The following is an 18,933-nucleotide window of genomic DNA, read 5'->3' as shown; positions in this document are numbered from 1 at the left end:
GCTGTTTTAAAGAGGTTTGCATTCAGCCAGGCAGCTCCCCATCTCTAGAACTCTTTACCACAAAACAGCTGTAACTGTAACTCTCTTCCAAGTTTTCCAAGAACATAATCCTTTAATCAATGTTTTTTGCCAACATGTTTATATCTTAAGTTAGCAGCCAGGTAATAAGTGGGATAATGTATGGTTAGCAGGTGGTCTTGTCCACTCGAACCGTACATTATCCCTTACATATAGGTGCATAGTTGTGAGAACAGCAATGTTATTAATATAATTTGGGTTCTCTGTCTAACTCTTCAGAAACTTCAGAAATCTTGGTGTAACTTTTCATCCTGGATTGCTTTTTGACCAACGCATTAAATCAATAACCCGTTCATGTTTCTTCTGCCTAAGAAACATAGCTAAAATTAAAGCCCTGGTCTCACAAACAGTGATAGAGTTGCTGGTTCATTATTAGTATTTGGGCAAAGCTCGAAACTTTAATATCTTGTGTGCTGATATTAAAATGAGCTATTCAGACCTAAACGGTTTTTTGAACCAGGCTGTGAACATGTTTGTTATTGGTGTCTTCTTTGAATGGGTGTGCATGTGGTTTCTGATGTTTCTGCAACCAGCCTCAGGTGGACACTCGATGAACTGCAGTTTTTTAGCACTTCTGCATGGGCTTCATATTTTAAAACCGGAGGATGCCGCTTGGTTACTCCTCATCTTACAACTCATATTGCAGAATAACAGAAACAAGTGCCCCTTCTTTCAAATGCATCATACCACATAGATACAGGCTCATAACACAATAATTAACAGGTGGTTAACAGCAGTGGTTCTCATACGTTTGCTGCAGAGCCCATTTGAAACATTTTTAAGTACCCCTAACCTTATTATACACCAAACACACTGTCAGACACATCCTTAATAAACTCCTGCATCCTTAGAATTTATTCAAGTATTGTTGGCAAAAAAAATTGCAACCTCAAAAACTAACACAAGTAAAACAAACAGTCAGCAGTGTTTTCAGAGGGAGCAATTTGAAGTGATCCTGCAACATGGAAATCACATTTTTTAATGTCTTTGTCGTTTATTGCATAATTTCTTTAAGTAAGGCCTATGCCTGCCAACCTTAGTCTCCTGTCTGCCTTTGGATGTCACCTCAGTTACTGTGTGTGGTTGAGAATTATTTGAAGATAAGTAAACCCTCATCTATACACACTTGTGCAGATAACTCAGATGCAGAATAATGTGAGGCAGAGTCAGTTGCTGACAACGTGATGGAAACTGAATATCGAATGCAGAGTCAACAAAGATTTAATTCATGGATGAGATTTCACCTGCCAAAGTTGAAACAATGAGATGCAGTTAGACTTATTTTTTTGCAGTTAGTGAGATAAAAATAACAAGGTGTAGTTAAAGCATAAACTCATATGTTGGGTACAGACTCAATGGTGCGGTGCAGAGGACTGAATAACAGAAAAAAGGAGGAAAACAAGAGCAAAGAGAGTTGGATATAAGCTGAAAGAGAAAAGATTGAGGCTCTGAAGAGCTAACCTGTCAGGTCAGCTCTGAAGGGAACAAAAAGATGAGACGAGTTCATGAGATAAAGAAACACAGGCCAGGGGAGGTTTTGCATTATACCGAGTATGGTTTAAGTTCTATAGCAAACAATATTGGGATAGACTTGGGAAGAAATGATTAAAAGAAACAGTGCAGTGCTGAGAAAATGACCAGGAAGTGAGGAAGAGGGAAGGAGGAGGAGATTAGGGAGATAGGAGGAAATAGAGATGAAAGGGCCTGACCTAAGGGACAGCTTCAGAGTCCAAGTCCACACACTCAGTCGTCCTACCTGAAACAGCAGGACGAACATGTGAAGGTTGAAAAGTCAAACACACTGTTCTAGTAACAAGAACTGTCTTACTATCATATACGTTGTCAGGCCTAATGAACCGTTTCGGACAAAATGATTAAATATTTTTACAATGACTCAGGGAAAGCTCAAATACTTCTCATCTGAAATGTCTCTTTTCTTAACATCACTGGGCAAACATTTACTACTGGTGAAATGTCAGAACTACTACCACGAGATAAAAGGGCAAAAAATATTTTTAGTGGTATAAACCAAACGTCCATAAGCTGATATTTGTCTTGAGACCAAACCACACGAGTACACTCACAGGATGGATAACTGCGCATCACTCACATAGAGTCTGCCTTTAAAGAACCGCAGGGGACACATATGGTGGAGAAAAGTTAGAACAATCCAAAGGGCTCCTTGGAAAAATAAAGATGAGAACATTTGCAGTAGTGTAGAGGTGGGCCCCAATGTGATATTTGTCATGGGGTCCAAACCTCAGGAAGTCCCCCTGAGGACCCTTCATTTTTTTTCTTAATAACAATTAAGGATGAAAATTTATGCCTCAGAGGCATTTACTACACAAGAAAAGTAGCAAAGATCATTTTTGAAAATGTTGTGAACCAATTGTTGTTTTTAAACTTGAAAAAAAGAGAATGTGAGATGCATTTCTAATACTCACTTGAAACAAATCTACGTGATACTTTTGCTGCTGTACCATGTAGATTTTTTCTCTTATCTCAGCTGCACCAAATGAGCTTTGGTTGACTTTACGATGGAATACTTACTGCAGACTGATCATATACTCTATTCCTACCATACCAAATAACTCATGAAAAACCTGTATTGATTTGGCTTTCATCAGCTGCCTGTATCCTGTATGTTATTTCTTAGGACTGCACCACAGTATTACCTCCTAAGTTTATCAGAGGACATTCTTCTTCTACTCTCTGAGGGGCTCAACTTTGATGCGTCTGCGTTTTATCTGCTGTACCTCTTACTTGATATTCTGTGTCTTGTGCGCTGCTCTCTCTTCTTTTATTTGTTGCATGATGCAGCAAAATCATTTCTCCTGTGATTGATTATTGATAAGTGAGAAGTCTTTTCCTCAACACTTGCGATGATTCGCAACATGAATACATTATTTTGAACTTGAATCTTTTACTTGGTATCAAGTCAGGGTTAACCTGTGAGTAATAAGGCTGCTCAGTGTTATGTAATTGAGCAGAGGGTTCTAGCTTATCAAGGCACTTTGATGTGAATGAAAAGGAACAGTGGAAGCACTGTTCTCTAAAAGAATACATAAAAAAGCTCAAATTATTAAGATTTCTGTATTAATATTTCTACAAAAACAATATTCATTATCTAAAACATTGGATCTAAAGAATATTTTTATAATGCACATTTTTTTGTAATGCATCTCGATTCTGCAGAGCATCTCAGTATCTGTCAGGTACAGTGGCCCTGAAGAGCAAAACACGACAACATTTCAGAAAACATGACAACATTTTGACGAAACACAACATTTCACGAAACACGACAACATTTCACAAAACACAACATTTCACAAAACACAACAACATTTCACAAAAATGAAAGGGAGAGGGACAACACGTCCTGTTTCTGATTGGACAGAACCAAACAGCTCAACATCATTTCAAGTTTCTATTAGTACTGCTGAGCTGATCCCTGCACACATTTTCAACTGAGTGGGAAGGAATGAGAGAGGAGATGGAAATAATAAAGGAATATTTCAATAAAGGTATTATATTATAAACATATAATGTAGCCTAATACTCCTATGGTGTAGCCTACATATTAGGACATCCTCAGGTCTCTGAGTCAGGTGTCAGACCTCAGATGAAAAAGCATCCGGTCTTTTTCACTTCAGAAGCACATTTTTCCCTTTCTTCACGTTCTAAGTACATGTAATGTGACTACTCTTTGTAAAGTACTCTGATTCTGTGTAATCTGAATGCTTTTGGGAGAGTACTCTAAATACATGTAATCTGATGACTTTAGGAACAGTAACAGGATGGTTTTCTTTCTGATTAGTTTGGGGAAAGAACTCTGATTTATCTATAGCTGTTATGCTGATTCATTTCCAGTCATTTTTGAAAATCTCTTGCCCTATTTTTGTTTGCATGTTTTGGAAAGACAAAAGGTCTCAAGATGTTCAAACATCTCCAGTGCATCCAGTGTACGGTAAGCTGCGCACGACTTAGACAGCTCCTTACTCATTTGTAGCATGGAGAAAGAAGATGCTTGCACACGGTTTGTCAAAGTTAGTGTGCTGATTCATCACGAGAACCCCCAGTGCTGTCTTGACCTACATTGTTAGTGTGGGTTGGCAGTGTGTAGGTAGTTACAATGTGTTTTATAAGACTTTCATAAAGAAATGAATGCAGAGTGTTATATCTGCTTGTTCCTTCATGAGAAAACATGAAGAAATGTTGTCATTTAATTTCCTGTCAATTATCTATGTTAAGGTTCTTTGATTTCAGGAGGTCAATATACACTATCAGTATAAGTGCTCTGTTTTCAGAAACAGGCCCCACATGGGGATGTTTAAAGTGAGATTGTAGCTGGGTAAAAGTCTCCTCTGGTTTGGTTTGGACATTACAAGAAAACTTTCCAACTTTAGCCACACTTCAGTCGGGCTTCCCCCGATAAATCATTTCCATAAAAAGAAAAAGTTACAAAACATGTTTTTTTTAAAAACACTTTTCAAGGAAAATATGTTTTCACAGTTTGAAATTTCACACGGGAACTTTTGAAGAGTGAGAGGTCACAATGGGGTCAAGAGAAAGGAGTAATACTCTGAAGACAATATTCAGAAATGGAAAAGTAGACAAGAATATAGTGATCTTTTTCTGTGTATGTTTCATTATTTATTATCTTTTCATTAGAAATGTGTTTTCTATCCTTTAATCGCAAAATCCATGACAGTGAGAAATATACTGTACACGTAGACATGTGTAAATGCTGACTATAATATAACAAACTTTTATCTCGTTTAAAGATCTGCATGTGTGTCTTTGAAATCAGAGACAGTCGTAGCGGAAACAGTAGATCTGTCACCAACACTACACCTGTATATAAAGAATGCAAATGCAACAAGTCAGCAGACGCAGTTTAAGATCTGCAGAGGCGAGACAACACAATCATGCTGATGGTGAGTTCATCTGCACTGATCATCTGTAACCGTTTTTATGCATCACATGTTTATAGCGTGGCTCATAGCTTTATGTAACATCATTCAATATGTAATGACTTTTTCAGAAAGCAAGTAGAATTTGTTTCAACATTCAGCAGGTTTGAGAGAGTGTGAAGGTTTTAGAAATCTATTAATTACCCATTCCAATCAATTAAATGTAAAACCAGCAAAATATATTGTATACAGGAATAGAGCTAAAACAAAATTGTGCTTTTTTTTTTATCTACAACTACAGTCGGCTCATTCTGTCTCCCTTCCCAGGATTTCTCCTCGGCCGATTTTTGTTTTTTTTATTAAATCATGCCTTAATGTCAAAAATCCAAAAATGCACTTGAAAGTAAAGCCTCTGTCCTGCCTTGTGTTTTTGTATCAAGGTTTTGAGAGCTGTGCTGCTGCTGAGCTTGTTCACACTGTTTCATGCCAGGAAAGACAAGGCAGTGAGAGGAGGACAGAAGAAAAGAAAAAATGTCAGACTGGTCCTGGACCCCTCAGTGCTGTCTCATGTCGGCAGTGTGTCTCACTCAACCATGGCCAACATGTCTCTGACACCATGGACATACAGGTGAGGGCCTTTAATATAATTTCACCTTCAGTGCTATAAACGAGCCCTCTTAGTTCTTGACTAAGTTAAAGTTTTGAACTTTTCTCAGAGACTCAAGTGAGGCTTCTCGTCTGCCTACGCGGATTTCTCAGGCTCAGTGTCTGACCTCAGGCTGTCTGAGCCTGCAGGGGGGCGGAGAGGATCTGGCCCTGATGGCAACCCCTATCTACTACCAGGCCCTGGTCCTCCACAAGTAAGCCACTGCCTAGCATTGAAGTTAGATTTAGTTTGGAGAGCATTTTTCTTTTAATCTGTGGTATTTTCCAGTTGAAACAAGCTGCTATTGTGGAACATCACTGTGTATCTGTCAGACAGCATTTAAATATCACTAGCAATATGCCAGTCAGGGAACAAACGTTGTAATATGCAACAAAGAGGATACTACAGTTTTAAAAACATATGATGATAAAGTTTTGAATGCATATTGTGATTGACTGTTTCCAGGAGTTAAACTTGATGTTGATTCACCGGTGCAAAAAGAAAAAGGTTTTGTTGATGAGTGAATTTAGTTCACTCAGTTAAAATCTTTGCATCTCTATACAGAGGTATATTCTTTGTATTGTGAGGAACAGTTATCCTTTGCTATTTTCTTTCCTCTCCATTTTGGAATCTATTTATTCTTGACTTGTATTTTATTTTGAAGTGTGAAATTAGCTTGGCAAGAGAGACACAGAGCCAGACAATAGACAGATCCACATCCACTACAGTCCAATTTGATGTAACATCAGGCTTAAATGTTGTGACAGTATTTGCATGGTTTATACTCCACCTTCAGTCTTCTTTCCATCTAACTCCAGAGTCCATCAGCCCAGGCTGAATGGGAGGAAGAAGGCAAAGAAGAGGCATCACTTCAGACTGGGGACGGAGATGATTGCAGTGGGTTGTACCTGTGTGAGACCCATCCTTGTACCGCAGCAATGATACAAGAGATTTCTATAGATGATAAGTCTTTCAGTATATTGTACATTTATTTTTATTTTTCTATACGAATATGAAGGGATGTTTTAAAGTATCAGTGAATCAAGAACTCTGTGTAGTGTTAAAACCAAGTTAGCAACTAGCCTGAATACTTAGTATTAGTCTTTAGCTCATCCCCCCATAGGTATCAACATGTTTCAGCTTCTAAATCTTTTATAATGCTTTTAATAACCAAATATATATTATAACAGTGTATGTATTTTTTTGTAAACAATATTACAGCTTTATTAAAGAATTCATCCAAACTTTGACATCTTTTTAGGCTCATTAAATATTTCAAAAGTCTAAAATGAGTCTGAGTACGTGAGTATTGGTTACACTTCTTTCTATCCCCAGTTTAATTTTCTCTTTAGTGTGATTAAAAGTGAATCCTGAACAGTGTACTTCAAATCAAAGAGTGTAAATAAGAACAAAAACAACATGTTTATTCAGTCAAGCTGTTTTTACTGACCATGCCAAATAATAACAATCAATCCAGCCTTTAGGATATACAGCAACACACAATTACAGCAAGTATAAACCCCATGTTACGACCTCTCAGTTACAGTGCAACTTTTTTGACACTTCAATAAAGTCAGTATGACTCAACAACTCAAGCAAATTTCACCGTTCTGTAACTCTAATGTGTTTCACTTCCTTTGGAAATCAAAAACTGATACTAGTGACACATGCCAAAGCAAAGGGAGACTGCTGGTGAGCCAGAGACCCCAGAACTCATCCTCTCAAAGCCAAATATGTTCTGATCCTGTAACTCTCTGAGATGTTATTGTTGTTCAGACTGTATATATTTGCCTTCTTTCATGTTTGCATGTGTGCTTTCGAGTTGTGCTTAATGAAAAAAGAGTGCAATCAGTGCTCTAAATCTAAGAGTCTCAAATGCATGTCACTGATCTACATCTACACTACGAGTTTAAGTTTCACAAAGAGCCTGATGGCAGAACACAGTAAAGCCTCCTTCTTTTTAAAGCTTTGTGTTTCTTGTTCTTCCCTTTAGCACTGTCCAAAGAAACAAAAGCCTGATGCTCCTTTTTATTTTCATTAACCATACTGAGGGATTCACTTAGCAGAGCACACTCACAGCAGACTTTCCAAGACCAAAACCTCCAATAAACTGTGTGGAGGAAAATAAGCATGGAAGTGGGGGGCCCGGGGAAATCTTCTGTTTTTATTTAGAGACAGAAGAAGTGCAGTATGCGTGTTATGTCCTGTTTATATGTATGGTTTGTTAGTATCCTGCAAATCAAAGAAGTCTGGGACTCTTGACTGTGACTTGCATTAGTTTTGAAGGACTATGGGTCCTCGATCTACATCTGTGTGTCTATTTTTGATAAATGTGATTCTGATAAATTTGTTGCAATTTGTGTTCATTTTGCTATCACTAGAACCACGAACACACAGCTCAGTTGGCAGAAAAGTCTGTTTTAAGGACTGCTGAAATGGGGAAGATATGATTTAAAATTTTAGCTTATTCTATTTTGATGCAGGTTTCATTCCTCACCTCAAAACCATTGTTACCCCTTTTTAAAAACATTAAATGTTTTGTCTCAATGGACCCCCAACTTTCCTTTAAAAAAAGAGATTATTTTTCAGATTAAACATCAAGAGTAGGCTTAACTTTGTACAGCTTGTTCATAACTGCTCCATTCAATAAGAAAATTTGACTTCTTGAAGTAGTTTTGGAGTTCTTTTTTCCTGCTCTGTTTTGGTTTAATTTTTTGTACCCACTTTAAAATTCCCAGTCCGCTTTTTCCTCTTTGTTTTTCTTCCCCAGCTTGCACTTATCTACCGGCAGGCTTCCTCCTTCATCTCCTTGTTCTTCCTCACTTCTTCTGCATGTTTGTCCTGCAAGGGAAACACAAACAAAGCAACATGAGTCATTGATTATTCATGAATATATTAGCATTGAATCAGGGAGAAGCTAGCAGAACAAAGCAACAGCTCAGTGGGGAGAAGTCAGAGTATTTTCCATCACATATAATATTCATAATAACCGATCAGGCCTGTGATACTGTGAAACTAGAAAATTAACTATAAACTTAGAGTCTAGTTTAAGATACTGAAGTTTTGATGCATTGGGAGTAAAAAACCCATGTCATTTGAAATCTCAGTTGAGGAATGAATAAGATGTTTTGGATACATTATGAAAATGGGATACTTATTTTGCTGGATTATTCCCAAGTTCAGGCCTGCAGTCTATGTTTGTAAGTTGGCAAATTAAATAGTAAGTTATTATATTTAACCTTTTGAGTTTTTTTATCACTGATTGGAAAGAATGTACAAACGGCATGCATTAAAGATTTCATTGTCTGATTTTTGTACCTTCAGACCAAGCCAGGCAAAAGGCTTTCCCCTGTTTTCAGCCTTTTACTACATAAATAAAAAAAGATTGGATATAAACTGAGAGGAACTGTGCAGCATTGCAAGAAATGTTGTTTCTGTTTGGAAGATAGAGTGGTAAGGCAATCAGTCTGGCTAAGCTATAACAAAACTCTTTTCTCAGCTGTTTACTCCTACAGTGTAGACGAACATGACGTCAATGGAAGTTAACAATCCACCATAAATATAGTGGACATCTCTTAATCTGCAGGCTTGACTGGAAGCTGTCTTTAGAAGTGAATCATTTTTATCTTCTACCATTACTTCCTGTGTAACTTTACTCGATGATGATGACGTCAGTTATACCTGAGATGTTATTTGCTGCAATAACAGTCGTGAAAAACTGTTGCACAGTACACAAGTCTGAGCATCATAACGAGTCCCTCTTTATATGACTTGACACTTTACACAGACTCAGTGGCTGCACAGAGGACAAAGATATTCAAGAATAGAGGGTCAGGAAGATTATTGTGATGGTCCTCGCAAGTAGAGAAATAACTGTCTTCTATTATTAAATAGCAAGCTATCAAGCCATGTGATCATAACAGACCGGTTGCATGAGCAAATAGTGTGAAAATCCATGCTTTATGAACATCTATAAAAAAGATATGTGACGATGCACCGCCTGTGCAGATTTATGCAGGTGATGGAACCAAGCTGTTGTTGTAATTGATGTCTAATATGTCAAATTGAAATAATGCTGAAATCATCTGATTAAATCTACATCATCAGAAGCTTTTCAACCTTTTTAACGCAACTACCCATGCTGGTGTCACAGCAAGCAAACTACAGCATTCAATGCAAACTCACGTCAAATTTACCGGACCTCTCCCTGCTCGTTGATACAACAACAGTTTGTCCTCTATCCCTAATTACTGTTCATTTTTCATAACCGAATGTTGCTATGAACTGCTTCTATGCAATTACCAATCAGAACCAAGTGCTTATCACAGCTGGGCAATTACACTGAGTAACTGCAGTCAGACTTTTTTCTGAAAGGCAGAGAAATAGCCACTAAAAATGTCGCTCCTGGCTACAATAAAAAATGTTATTGTGGTAAAGATCTTCTCATACCCTGAGAAAGGCTTGTAATAGACAGAATTTGAAAAAAATGTAGTTGGCCTGCCTGTTTTTACTCTGCATGAAACAGCAAGTTTGGGTCAAGTGTAGAAGAATAGTAGGTTTTGCATTAAAATGGCTTCAAAGATTTTTTTGACCTTGTACAACAGACTATACTGTAAAAAGTTGATGTGATTGTAATGAAAAGGACACAGTTACTGAAAATCAAAAATTCCCTTTGCAAGGAAACAATCTCAGCTTCAGGACACCTTAGAATATTTTGGAAAAGCCTCTTACAGACTCTCCAGAGAAGTCAGATATGATCATGGGAAACTGTGCAGTACCTTCTCCTGCAGTCTCTCCAGCATGGCGGCCAGCAGGGCCTCCCTGTTTTCCTTGTTGGCCTCCATCTTCTGCTCAAGCTTTTCCTTGGCATGCTTGATGAAGTTGTTGTTCTCCTCAAAGGCCTTCTGGATCACCTCGCGCTCGTGCTCCCTCTTCTCAGCCAGGTGCTTCAGCAGCTCGGCCTCCTGGCACTAGATGGAGACAGAGAGCAATTTATGTGATCAACCAAGCATGTTATTTTCCTTCTTGTCTTAAAACTGCAAATGATGAAGACGGGGATTAGCAGCAGTCTTTTGAATCTCAGGCACTGCAAGAGGTCAAAAAGGCACAGAGGTAGATAACAACAGAGCATTAGCACCTTGCATGCACCATTAACAGAGGGTTATGTTTGGGGTTCAGGTTCTGGTTCAATGTCTCTGAGATGAGTTTTCAGCTGAGCCTCTGACCTGCTGTTACAAGAAAACAGACTCCTATCACTACGTGGCACAAAGCAGAGTATGTTATTTGCTGTTTGTGGATGCTTTGGGAACATGTTTTTGGAAGGCAAATTCTTTGTCCTCACCTTTCACCTCTCCCTTCCTCCCTCTCTCCCTCCTTGTTCCTCTTTGCTTGATGACTATGAGCCTTTGTGAGTGCGTCCTTTACTCATTGCTCCTCTGCTTTCATATCCTTCTTTCATCTCCCCACCCTCCCTTTGCATGTGTTTCCTCCCTTCCTTTTCCATCAACTCCAGTCCATCCCTCCCTCTTCTCCATTCCTTTTATCCACTTCCACTGTCCCCCCCTGGATTTATAAATCATGTTTCCACAATGAGTGTTGTCAGAAGTTGACAAAGCCTGAATGGGCTACAAATAGTTCGGGTTAGAGTTACAGGTAGGGTTAAGACCTGTTCTCTTGTGGTTTCTTGTGGGTATGCTGATGCAAAAAACTTAACCCCATCCCATCCCTCCTCCACTCACCTTCCGCCTCTCCTCGGCAGCCTCCAGCTTCTTCTGGATCTCTTCCAAAGATGGGTCACGGCGCTGTGGCATGGAGGTATTGAGCTCTGGCACGCCATCAAAGGACGGGGGCTTTAGGATGACCTCGAAGGCTTGGCCTGAAGCCCGTTTGTTTATCTCAATCACTTCCACTTCTTTGATGACGCACCAGCCAAGGTCCACTGCATCTGTGGGGTTGAATCATCGGAGTGTTTTGTTAATTCATTGACAATTAATTTGAATATGAAAGAGCACATAACCACTCATCATCAATGAGTTTGTGTTTAACTTTGACATAACTCTGCTTAAGTTGTAGTATTTCCAACATATTTCGCAACAACAAAGTTCCTTTGCTGGTTTTATTACAGCATGTATATGTTTTTCTTGTATGAATGCTGACACGTGCGGTGATAATGATTTTAATTTACCTTCTGCCTTGTACGTTGTTTTTTCTGCAGTCTGAGGGTTGAAGCAGGAACAGAATAGAGACACCAGAGGGAGCTCTTTGACCTTCTCTTTATAGGCTGAGGACACAAACACATGCGCTTGTTTCATTAAGCTTGACATTGCATTGACTCTAACAGAGTGATGAGCAAGCTTTCACAGCCTGATGATGTAATAACTCTTCTTTAGTGGCACTGATGAGTCATTGCCATTGTGTTATAAAGTAATGTCAATATAATGACAAGTTACATGCTTCAGATAACAACACTGCATCCTGCTTATCGTTTCCCAGCAGCACCACTGGCAGTACAGTCAAGGTAAAAGTAAGGTGAGTGCGTACTACTTCTCTGCTGAGGCTGCATTTACCTGCCAGAGTCATCTTCTCAGTGCGTGTGTAACTCTCCAGGGATGCTGAAGATCCGTCTCAGTCTGTGAGAGAGAGACATGCAGACACAAGGAGGAAGAACTGATTGAGACAGCTTCAAAGGTCATGTAATGAATGTGAGAAGGTTGCAAATGAGAAAATGACCAACACCGCAAGCTGCAGAATTCTAGTGTTAGCCCCTCCCATTAAGGTTTATTTCAACCAATGAGAGAACAGCTCCTTGCCAAGAGGGCCAAAATAGAAAGTACATCCTTGCCAGGATGTTTTTTTTCCTCTTTACCTTTCAATAGAGTTCTATTTCCACTCTTTCAGTGATTTCTTCTGTTTCAGTTCTCACAGATCAGACGCACCTCAGTAGAAAATGTCTCATGCTTTATGTGAATCTCAGTCTTTTCCACTATGTCTCAGCCTGTTTCCAATACAAATGTTTGCCCCTTGTTTTCACACATAAACATTTCCCTGATGCCTCTTTTTTTTTTTTTTTTTTTTAAATCTTGTTCTATTACGTTTCGGATGTTTCCACTCAGGGTTTTTATTTGGTCCTTTTGCATTACACCTGTTTAAGTTACAAACTGGACTATGATGAGCAGTTAAAGCCCTTTACAAGATGCAGAGGCAGATAGGAACACCAAAGTGAAGCATCAAATATAACACCAGCATGTGCTAAAAACCTTTAAACAGTACCATAATAAGTGTTGTAATTCAAGCAATATATGTTTGTTTGGTATGGCCTATTAGTCAAATTACAAAATACCTGCAGAGTCTGACAGGGGAAGAAATTGCACTTTTGAAGTCATTGAAACAGTTGAACAGCACTTTTCACTTAAAGTCAGAGACACAGCACATTAGCAAACTGTCTAACAGACTTTTCACCATCTGCTTCCACTGTCTGCTGCTCTCTGTCTCTCTGCTGCCTGTTTGATGGCATCATCAAGCATTGATGTAGATCTGATGGGTTTTATAAATCAGGGAGTCTAACTCCATGTAGATTTTAAAAATATTTAAATAAAGCAAGCGAGATTGGAAAATCTTGGTCTCAGCAGATGTGTGTCTAACATGAGTCTGGTCCTGCTGGAGGTTTCTGCCTGTTAAAGGAAGTTTGTCCTTGCCACTGTAACTTGCTAAATGCTGCAAAGTGCTCTGCTCATGGTGGATTAACATGAGATCAGACTGAGTCCTGTCTGTAAGATGGGACTGGATCTTACCCTGTCTTGATGTTGGGTCATGTTAATAATTTAACAGAGTACGGTCTAGACCTGCTCTGTTTGTCGAGAGTCTTTAGATAACCTTGGTTGTGATTTGGAGCTATATAAATTAAGATTGATTGATTGATTAATTGAAAATAGATGATGGACAGAACAAAGGCAATTATTCTCACCTTAATTGTATTAACTGATTGAACACATTTTCTTCATCATTGCTGCTCAGAATAATAATAACTCAAAGAAATGTAATACTTGAATACCTGTCCAAGCTAATTGGATAATTTCATCTGGTGAGAACTCAGGAGACGTCCCTGCAGTTTGTTGACCTTTTTTTCACAGCTGAGCACACCCACTAATTAAGTTATACTTTAACTCTGAGATCTAGTTTCATGAACACTCTCATTAATGGGAACAACCTCAGGAATCAGGGATTATGAAAAACAGGCTGTGGTGTAATATTAGATATCAAATGATTGTTTTAACTATTTGAAGTGGATGAGCAGAGGTTCCAGCTGTAAGCCTTATTTTGGGCTTGATAGAATATTTTTGTATCTACCAGAACACTCAAATATCTAACTTGATAACATGCCCTTTATCCTCTGAAATGTTCTACATACAAGAACATTCAAACAGCTGCAGTAATTATACACACAGGTGTTATATATATGTTGATTATCCTGCCTACATTTCAGACCGAACAGAATTCACTGCATGCAAAAATAAAGACTCCACTGAGTACTATTTGTTTGAATGTCTGTCAAACACACAGCAGCATCCAATGTGCTGGTAGATCAGAACTCTGTATTAGCATGATAGCTATGAGGCTCTCTTGGTTGTTCAAGTCCAGGGGAGGTACAAGCTGTAACTCTTTGGTAAGCAACCTGCTATTCACCTGCCTTAAAATGCTATTTGCTTCTGGCTGTTGTTCCCCAAGAAAAGATAGAGCACACAATAAAACCACGAAAGGATTTTGCATCAGAGCTGCATGTGCATACATTACACACATAAAATATAACATTTGAAGCTTTATTGAGTTCACATTTGTTTTTATATTTTGAAAGTTGTGAGAGTCAGGCAATGAATTCTCCCCCTTCTTCCAGTTTCCATGCTAAGCTAAGCTAAGCTAAGCTAGGCTAGGCTTTCCTACTTTAAAAACTTAAGTCAAAACCTTTTTATTTTCCGGAGCGTACATGCATAGTTATACTGTGAGCCTATAAGTAGGATGACTCATGTGGCTAGCTGCATGTGCGGCAATACTTTTCTGAATTCGATTTTCCTTATGATCTTTTTTGATTGCTGAACCCTGTGTGTGATGTGTGTTAGGTGTATCTTTTTTTAAATTTAAATTTTAAAAGCAAGTGGGTTTTTTTTTCTTCCATGTTTTATTCTCAATAAGATAAAATCAGATTATACTTTATTGATCCTGAGGGGAAAATTTGGTCGTAGAAGTATAACAAGAATAAGAGTTGAAAAAAAGAGTAAACAAATCTAAAATAAAGATAAATCAAATGTAAAGCACTTTGAGCTTACCTGTGATGAAATGTGTTTTATAAATAAAATTGCTAATGCTATTGCTATCCACCTTCACCTCAAGCTCTGTGGGTCCTACCCACGTGAAATTAGAATCATGTTTCAGTGCTGAAAATATTTTAGAAGTATCCTTACTACGTGGAAATACTTAAGCATATGATAATTCCACTTCTAATGAAGCTTTAAAGTGTCAAACATCACATAACATAAACACTTTGGTACAGTTTATTTAAATGTACAATCATTCTTTGGATTTGTTAATCTAACAAGGTAACTATCAATCTCTCTAGATGACTTAACACTATAATATCTTTAATCAGGTCTCATTTGAAGCTACCATTCAGCATGTGAAATTCCTGCAGAGATGTGATCTCCTAGCAGTGAGAAACATGTACTAATGAGACAACTCATGTCGCTGAGGAGGAGAGATGTCTCATTACAATGCAGAGCACTCCTCCCTCTCCAAGTGAGACACACATAAGGATGCACAGGAGAACGTATACATTAAACCTGTGTTGATACCTGAAAATACACATTTGTACACACACATTATCAGGCAGATATTACACTGCTGTGCTACACTGTTTGAATGCACAATTAGAGACTCTCTCTCTCTCTCTCTCTCTCTCTCTCTCTCTCTTTCTCTCTCTCTCTATCACACACACACACACACACCCACATGTACATCTGTTCGCTTGGTTCAAATCTTATGACACCACCCAGGTTGCAGATCAATGCTCAGCTTCCTGCAGGAGAAGGAAGCTCCATACCATTACGTGTGTGTCAGTACAGTGAGAAAGAAAGGTGGGGATCAGTGGGGTAACTTATTAAGGTCTTTACACACAGGGGAATTATTTGGGTCATGATGATGGGATATTTGTGATAGTTATAGTATATATAAGTCATTCATTTTATCATGCTACTCGTAATAATTGCAAGAAAGGTCAGTAAATTAACACCACAGAGACAAGGTTCATCTTGGCTCCAAAATATTTGTCAAAGAAACTGATTTTTTCTATTCCTGTTACCAACAACCGCTGCTCTTCATGACTTATTGTCTCTGAATTCATCTCCATGTAATATCAAGAATAACAACGGCAGATATACTTTACTTTTACCGCCAAAAAACAATGTACATAAATAAGCATAAAGCATGAATCGATACTAAAAATATACCTTGAACTAAAGCTGTTGCTTAAAAAAAAAGAGACATTGAGTAGTCTATGGAAACAGGAAAAGACAGAACAAACGCCATCCTGTGTGAAGCAGTAACATTTCAAGCCCTGAATGACTGGCTGCAGTGTAGGCCTTAAAGCCCTGCTCCTCCATTAAAACAGATGGGACATGGGTCAAACTAGAAAATTAAAACAAACATCAAATACATTTTCATGAACATGTTTTCTGTTGTAACAGTCAGTTAACCAAGTTCATTAATGAGTCGATGATCATTTAACAAGAAGATGATTGATTGACAGCTCTGTTGACATATGCAGGTGCTGCAGTGTTCTTTAGAAGAGGAGATGAGGAATGGTTAAAAAACGAACACTGAGTCAAGAGTCATTGAACTTTCCATAACTGTGAGTGTCCGCCTCAGATCAACAAAAGAATCTGATCTGCTGCTGATCTGAGGGCGTGTCTTACATTTCTTACACAGTCAGTGGTTCAAACACTTTAGTGTTTAATGTCAACTTATGTCACCAGCTTTGATAGCCCTTTAAACTAAAAGTAATGTGAAGTTATGGTTTGCACAAGCATTGGGGAAAGAACTTATACGTTGCAGACAGCGGTCAAAGATTGTTTAATTACTGTCCATCTTCTCATCTAAGTTGACAAGTATGAAGCAGAATGAATTAAACATCAACTGCTTTCTATTAAAACTCTTGTTTTAGCATTACAATATGAATAGTCACTTTGCTTCACTTGAAGCATATCCCTTATCTTATCTCTGTATTGTACTGTGATGCACTTCATCTTCAGGGTTGTAGATATATCTTAAGTTTCCAAAAGGTCGAAATCAAAAAAGCTATTTTCATACTTGCTTCTGTTTCCATGTGAACTGTCTTAGATGTTGTACTTTCATACATTTCCATCTTGACAGACACTTATGAATTATACCTTCTCTTTAAGATTATATTATTTTGTTGATATGTAATGAAGTACTTATTACAGCAATATTTGGATTTCTCTATTTATTTTCTCATTTATTTGGGGTCTTTTGTGCCCTTATTTAGAGCATGTGACAGTGGATTGAGCAGCAGACTGTGAGAAAGGGTGGGGAATGACATGTGGTTAAAGGCCGCAGATTAGATTCGAACCAGTGCCGCTTATGTTAAAGACTATAGCATCTATAGCCTCTATACATGGAGCTTGTGACTTCATCAATAAGCAAAACTGGCGCCCCATTTTCTGGATTTTATCTAAATTACATTAACAACTCTTCATCTGCAACAAACTTCCCACACATCATGATGTGTGCATCAAAGGGAAAATCCACATTTGTCAAACTACTCCCTTTGCACCAGTGTCTGACAATTTGACGAGCCACTTTGAATTCATTAGGTGGTTTAAAAGCTTTACAGAGATTTTTTTTGTTAGGTGTCGTTTCCCTTCTTTTCTTCTGAATGCATGCAAATAACGAGGCACTAGGCCCTCACAATTATAGAAGTGAAACATAGTCTAAAGCTGAAAAACACTCTGCTGGTTGAAAATCCTTCAAATCGTACAAACAGGGGTTGTCTTGACTATTTTTCACATCTTTCTTGTCTTTTTGCTCCGTCATTCATGCACACACATACGTACACGTACACATTTATACACTAAAACATGAAAAAACGTCCATATTTTCCTCTTCCTTTCTCCTTCCAATCCCAAAAGCAGACACAAAGCTACCTCTGCTCATATGGAGGATCAATAATAAATGACACAGATTACACACCATACGGTTTGTGGGTACACTGAGTTCTAACCCTCTCTCTCCTTCTTCCTCCTTCGCGTGTCAGCAGGAACCACTGCATCATCACTCTCACCCTCGCCCGCTCCACCATCGCACACATTTACAGACACATTCAGATTCATCCGAGCAATAAAACCAATCTGAGATAATCCAGACTAACACAAGGAAAATGCACATGTGTAGGGCTGTGTGTTTAATGATGCAGACTTACCCCCCTCTGTCCCTGTCTTCTCTGATGCTGATGGTGGACCGGTGTCTACGGTTACCTCTATCTGGCTGAACGGATACAGGCGCCGGGCAACAGCATCAGCAACAGCATCAATGCTGCCTCCATGACATCACCTAGGAGACGTCTTATTGGCCTGAGACACTGCCAGCATCCAGGCCTCCGAGCCAATGAGAGTGGAGAGGATGGATGGGGGGGAGGGCCGACAGCTCTTTGTGTTGTACTGCAGGGTGGGTGGTAGATGTTTCATTATATGGTGCAGGAGTGTGTCATTGTGTATGTGTGTTTGTGTTTATGTGGGTTAAGCATGGGGAGGAACTGGATAAAGAAGAGTGAGATATAGGAGAAGATTGGTTGGGTGTGTGCGTGCATGTGTGTGTGTGTGTCTGCTGCTGTGTGTGGGTATCTCAGCAGGGTGCCAGGCTGAAAAGCATGCAGGAAGCTAAATTATTTAGATCCTAACTGTGAATACTAGAACAAGAAGAAAACCTTTTGCCGTGTGAAGCACATGCAGCTTGTTGTCTTTAATTGTTAGGACTTAAAATATTTCTACTCCCACCATAAATCTATTACTATTCTTTTTCTACACCACAAACCTCCTGCTCAGAACAAACAAGTAAGTTGCCTACTTTCTTTGGCTACAAGCAACCTATAAAGTCTAGAGTTTATTTCAGTTAAGGATATTGGTCAGATTTCTTGAAGCAAACAGCTTCAGGCTTGTTATATTACATTTTCTTAAAGTAGACTATCTATAGTTGAGAATAATCTTGGCCACACTGTGAACAACCACCATATAT

The 18,933-nt window shown here is 38.6% G+C and overlaps 2 protein-coding genes across 3 annotated transcripts; one reads left to right on the top strand and one right to left on the bottom strand.

Annotated features, from left to right (window-relative positions):
- The first annotated feature begins 4,798 nt into the window (after nucleotides 1–4,798).
- il17a/f3 (interleukin 17a/f3) lies at nucleotides 4,799–6,811 on the top strand. The gene is made up of 4 exons (XM_034699951.1): nucleotides 4,799–5,015; nucleotides 5,432–5,619; nucleotides 5,708–5,851; nucleotides 6,456–6,811. The coding sequence occupies exons 1-4, from the start codon at nucleotides 5,007–5,009 to the stop codon at nucleotides 6,577–6,579; spliced, it is 465 nt and encodes a 154-aa protein (XP_034555842.1). The 5' UTR covers nucleotides 4,799–5,006; the 3' UTR covers nucleotides 6,580–6,811.
- Nucleotides 6,812–7,059: 248 nt separating this feature from the next.
- Nucleotides 7,060–18,300, bottom strand: stmn4 (stathmin-like 4). 2 transcript variants are annotated; one of them, XM_034698855.1, is made up of 6 exons: nucleotides 18,122–18,300; nucleotides 12,204–12,266; nucleotides 11,822–11,917; nucleotides 11,376–11,581; nucleotides 10,416–10,607; nucleotides 7,060–8,478 (listed from the first exon to the last, which is right to left on the bottom strand). In XM_034698855.1, the coding sequence occupies exons 2-6, from the start codon at nucleotides 12,214–12,216 to the stop codon at nucleotides 8,419–8,421; spliced, it is 567 nt and encodes a 188-aa protein (XP_034554746.1). In that variant the 5' UTR covers nucleotides 12,217–12,266; nucleotides 18,122–18,300; the 3' UTR covers nucleotides 7,060–8,418. The 2 variants fall into 2 exon arrangements, with proteins under 2 accessions (XP_034554746.1, XP_034554745.1); XM_034698854.1 differs by lacking the exon at nucleotides 18,122–18,300 and having other exon boundaries at nucleotides 12,204–12,390.
- Between the last annotated feature and the right edge of the window lie 633 nt (nucleotides 18,301–18,933).

Source organism: Notolabrus celidotus, chromosome 13, assembly GCF_009762535.1.
Source record: "Notolabrus celidotus isolate fNotCel1 chromosome 13, fNotCel1.pri, whole genome shotgun sequence".
NCBI classification, from domain to species: Eukaryota; Metazoa; Chordata; class Actinopteri; order Labriformes; family Labridae; genus Notolabrus; species Notolabrus celidotus.
The sequence above is the reverse complement of the archived record's forward strand: the minus strand, read 5'-3'. Positions and strand labels throughout refer to the sequence as shown.

What these genes read in the sequence shown, in the direction of transcription:
- il17a/f3 (XM_034699951.1), top strand. An exon ending in CTGACACCATGGACATACAG is followed by an intron (nt 5,620 to 5,707) that starts GTGAGGGCCTTT and finishes AACTTTTCTCAG; the next exon opens with AGACTCAAGTGAGGCTTCTC. An exon ending in CAGGCCCTGGTCCTCCACAA is followed by an intron (nt 5,852 to 6,455) that starts GTAAGCCACTGC and finishes ATCTAACTCCAG; the next exon opens with AGTCCATCAGCCCAGGCTGA.
- stmn4 (XM_034698855.1), bottom strand. An exon ending in AACAACGTACAAGGCAGAAG is followed by an intron (nt 11,582 to 11,821) that starts GTAAATTAAAAT and finishes TCAACCCCACAG; the next exon opens with ATGCAGTGGACCTTGGCTGG. An exon ending in CTGCCGAGGAGAGGCGGAAG is followed by an intron (nt 10,608 to 11,375) that starts GTGAGTGGAGGA and finishes GTCTCCATCTAG; the next exon opens with TGCCAGGAGGCCGAGCTGCT.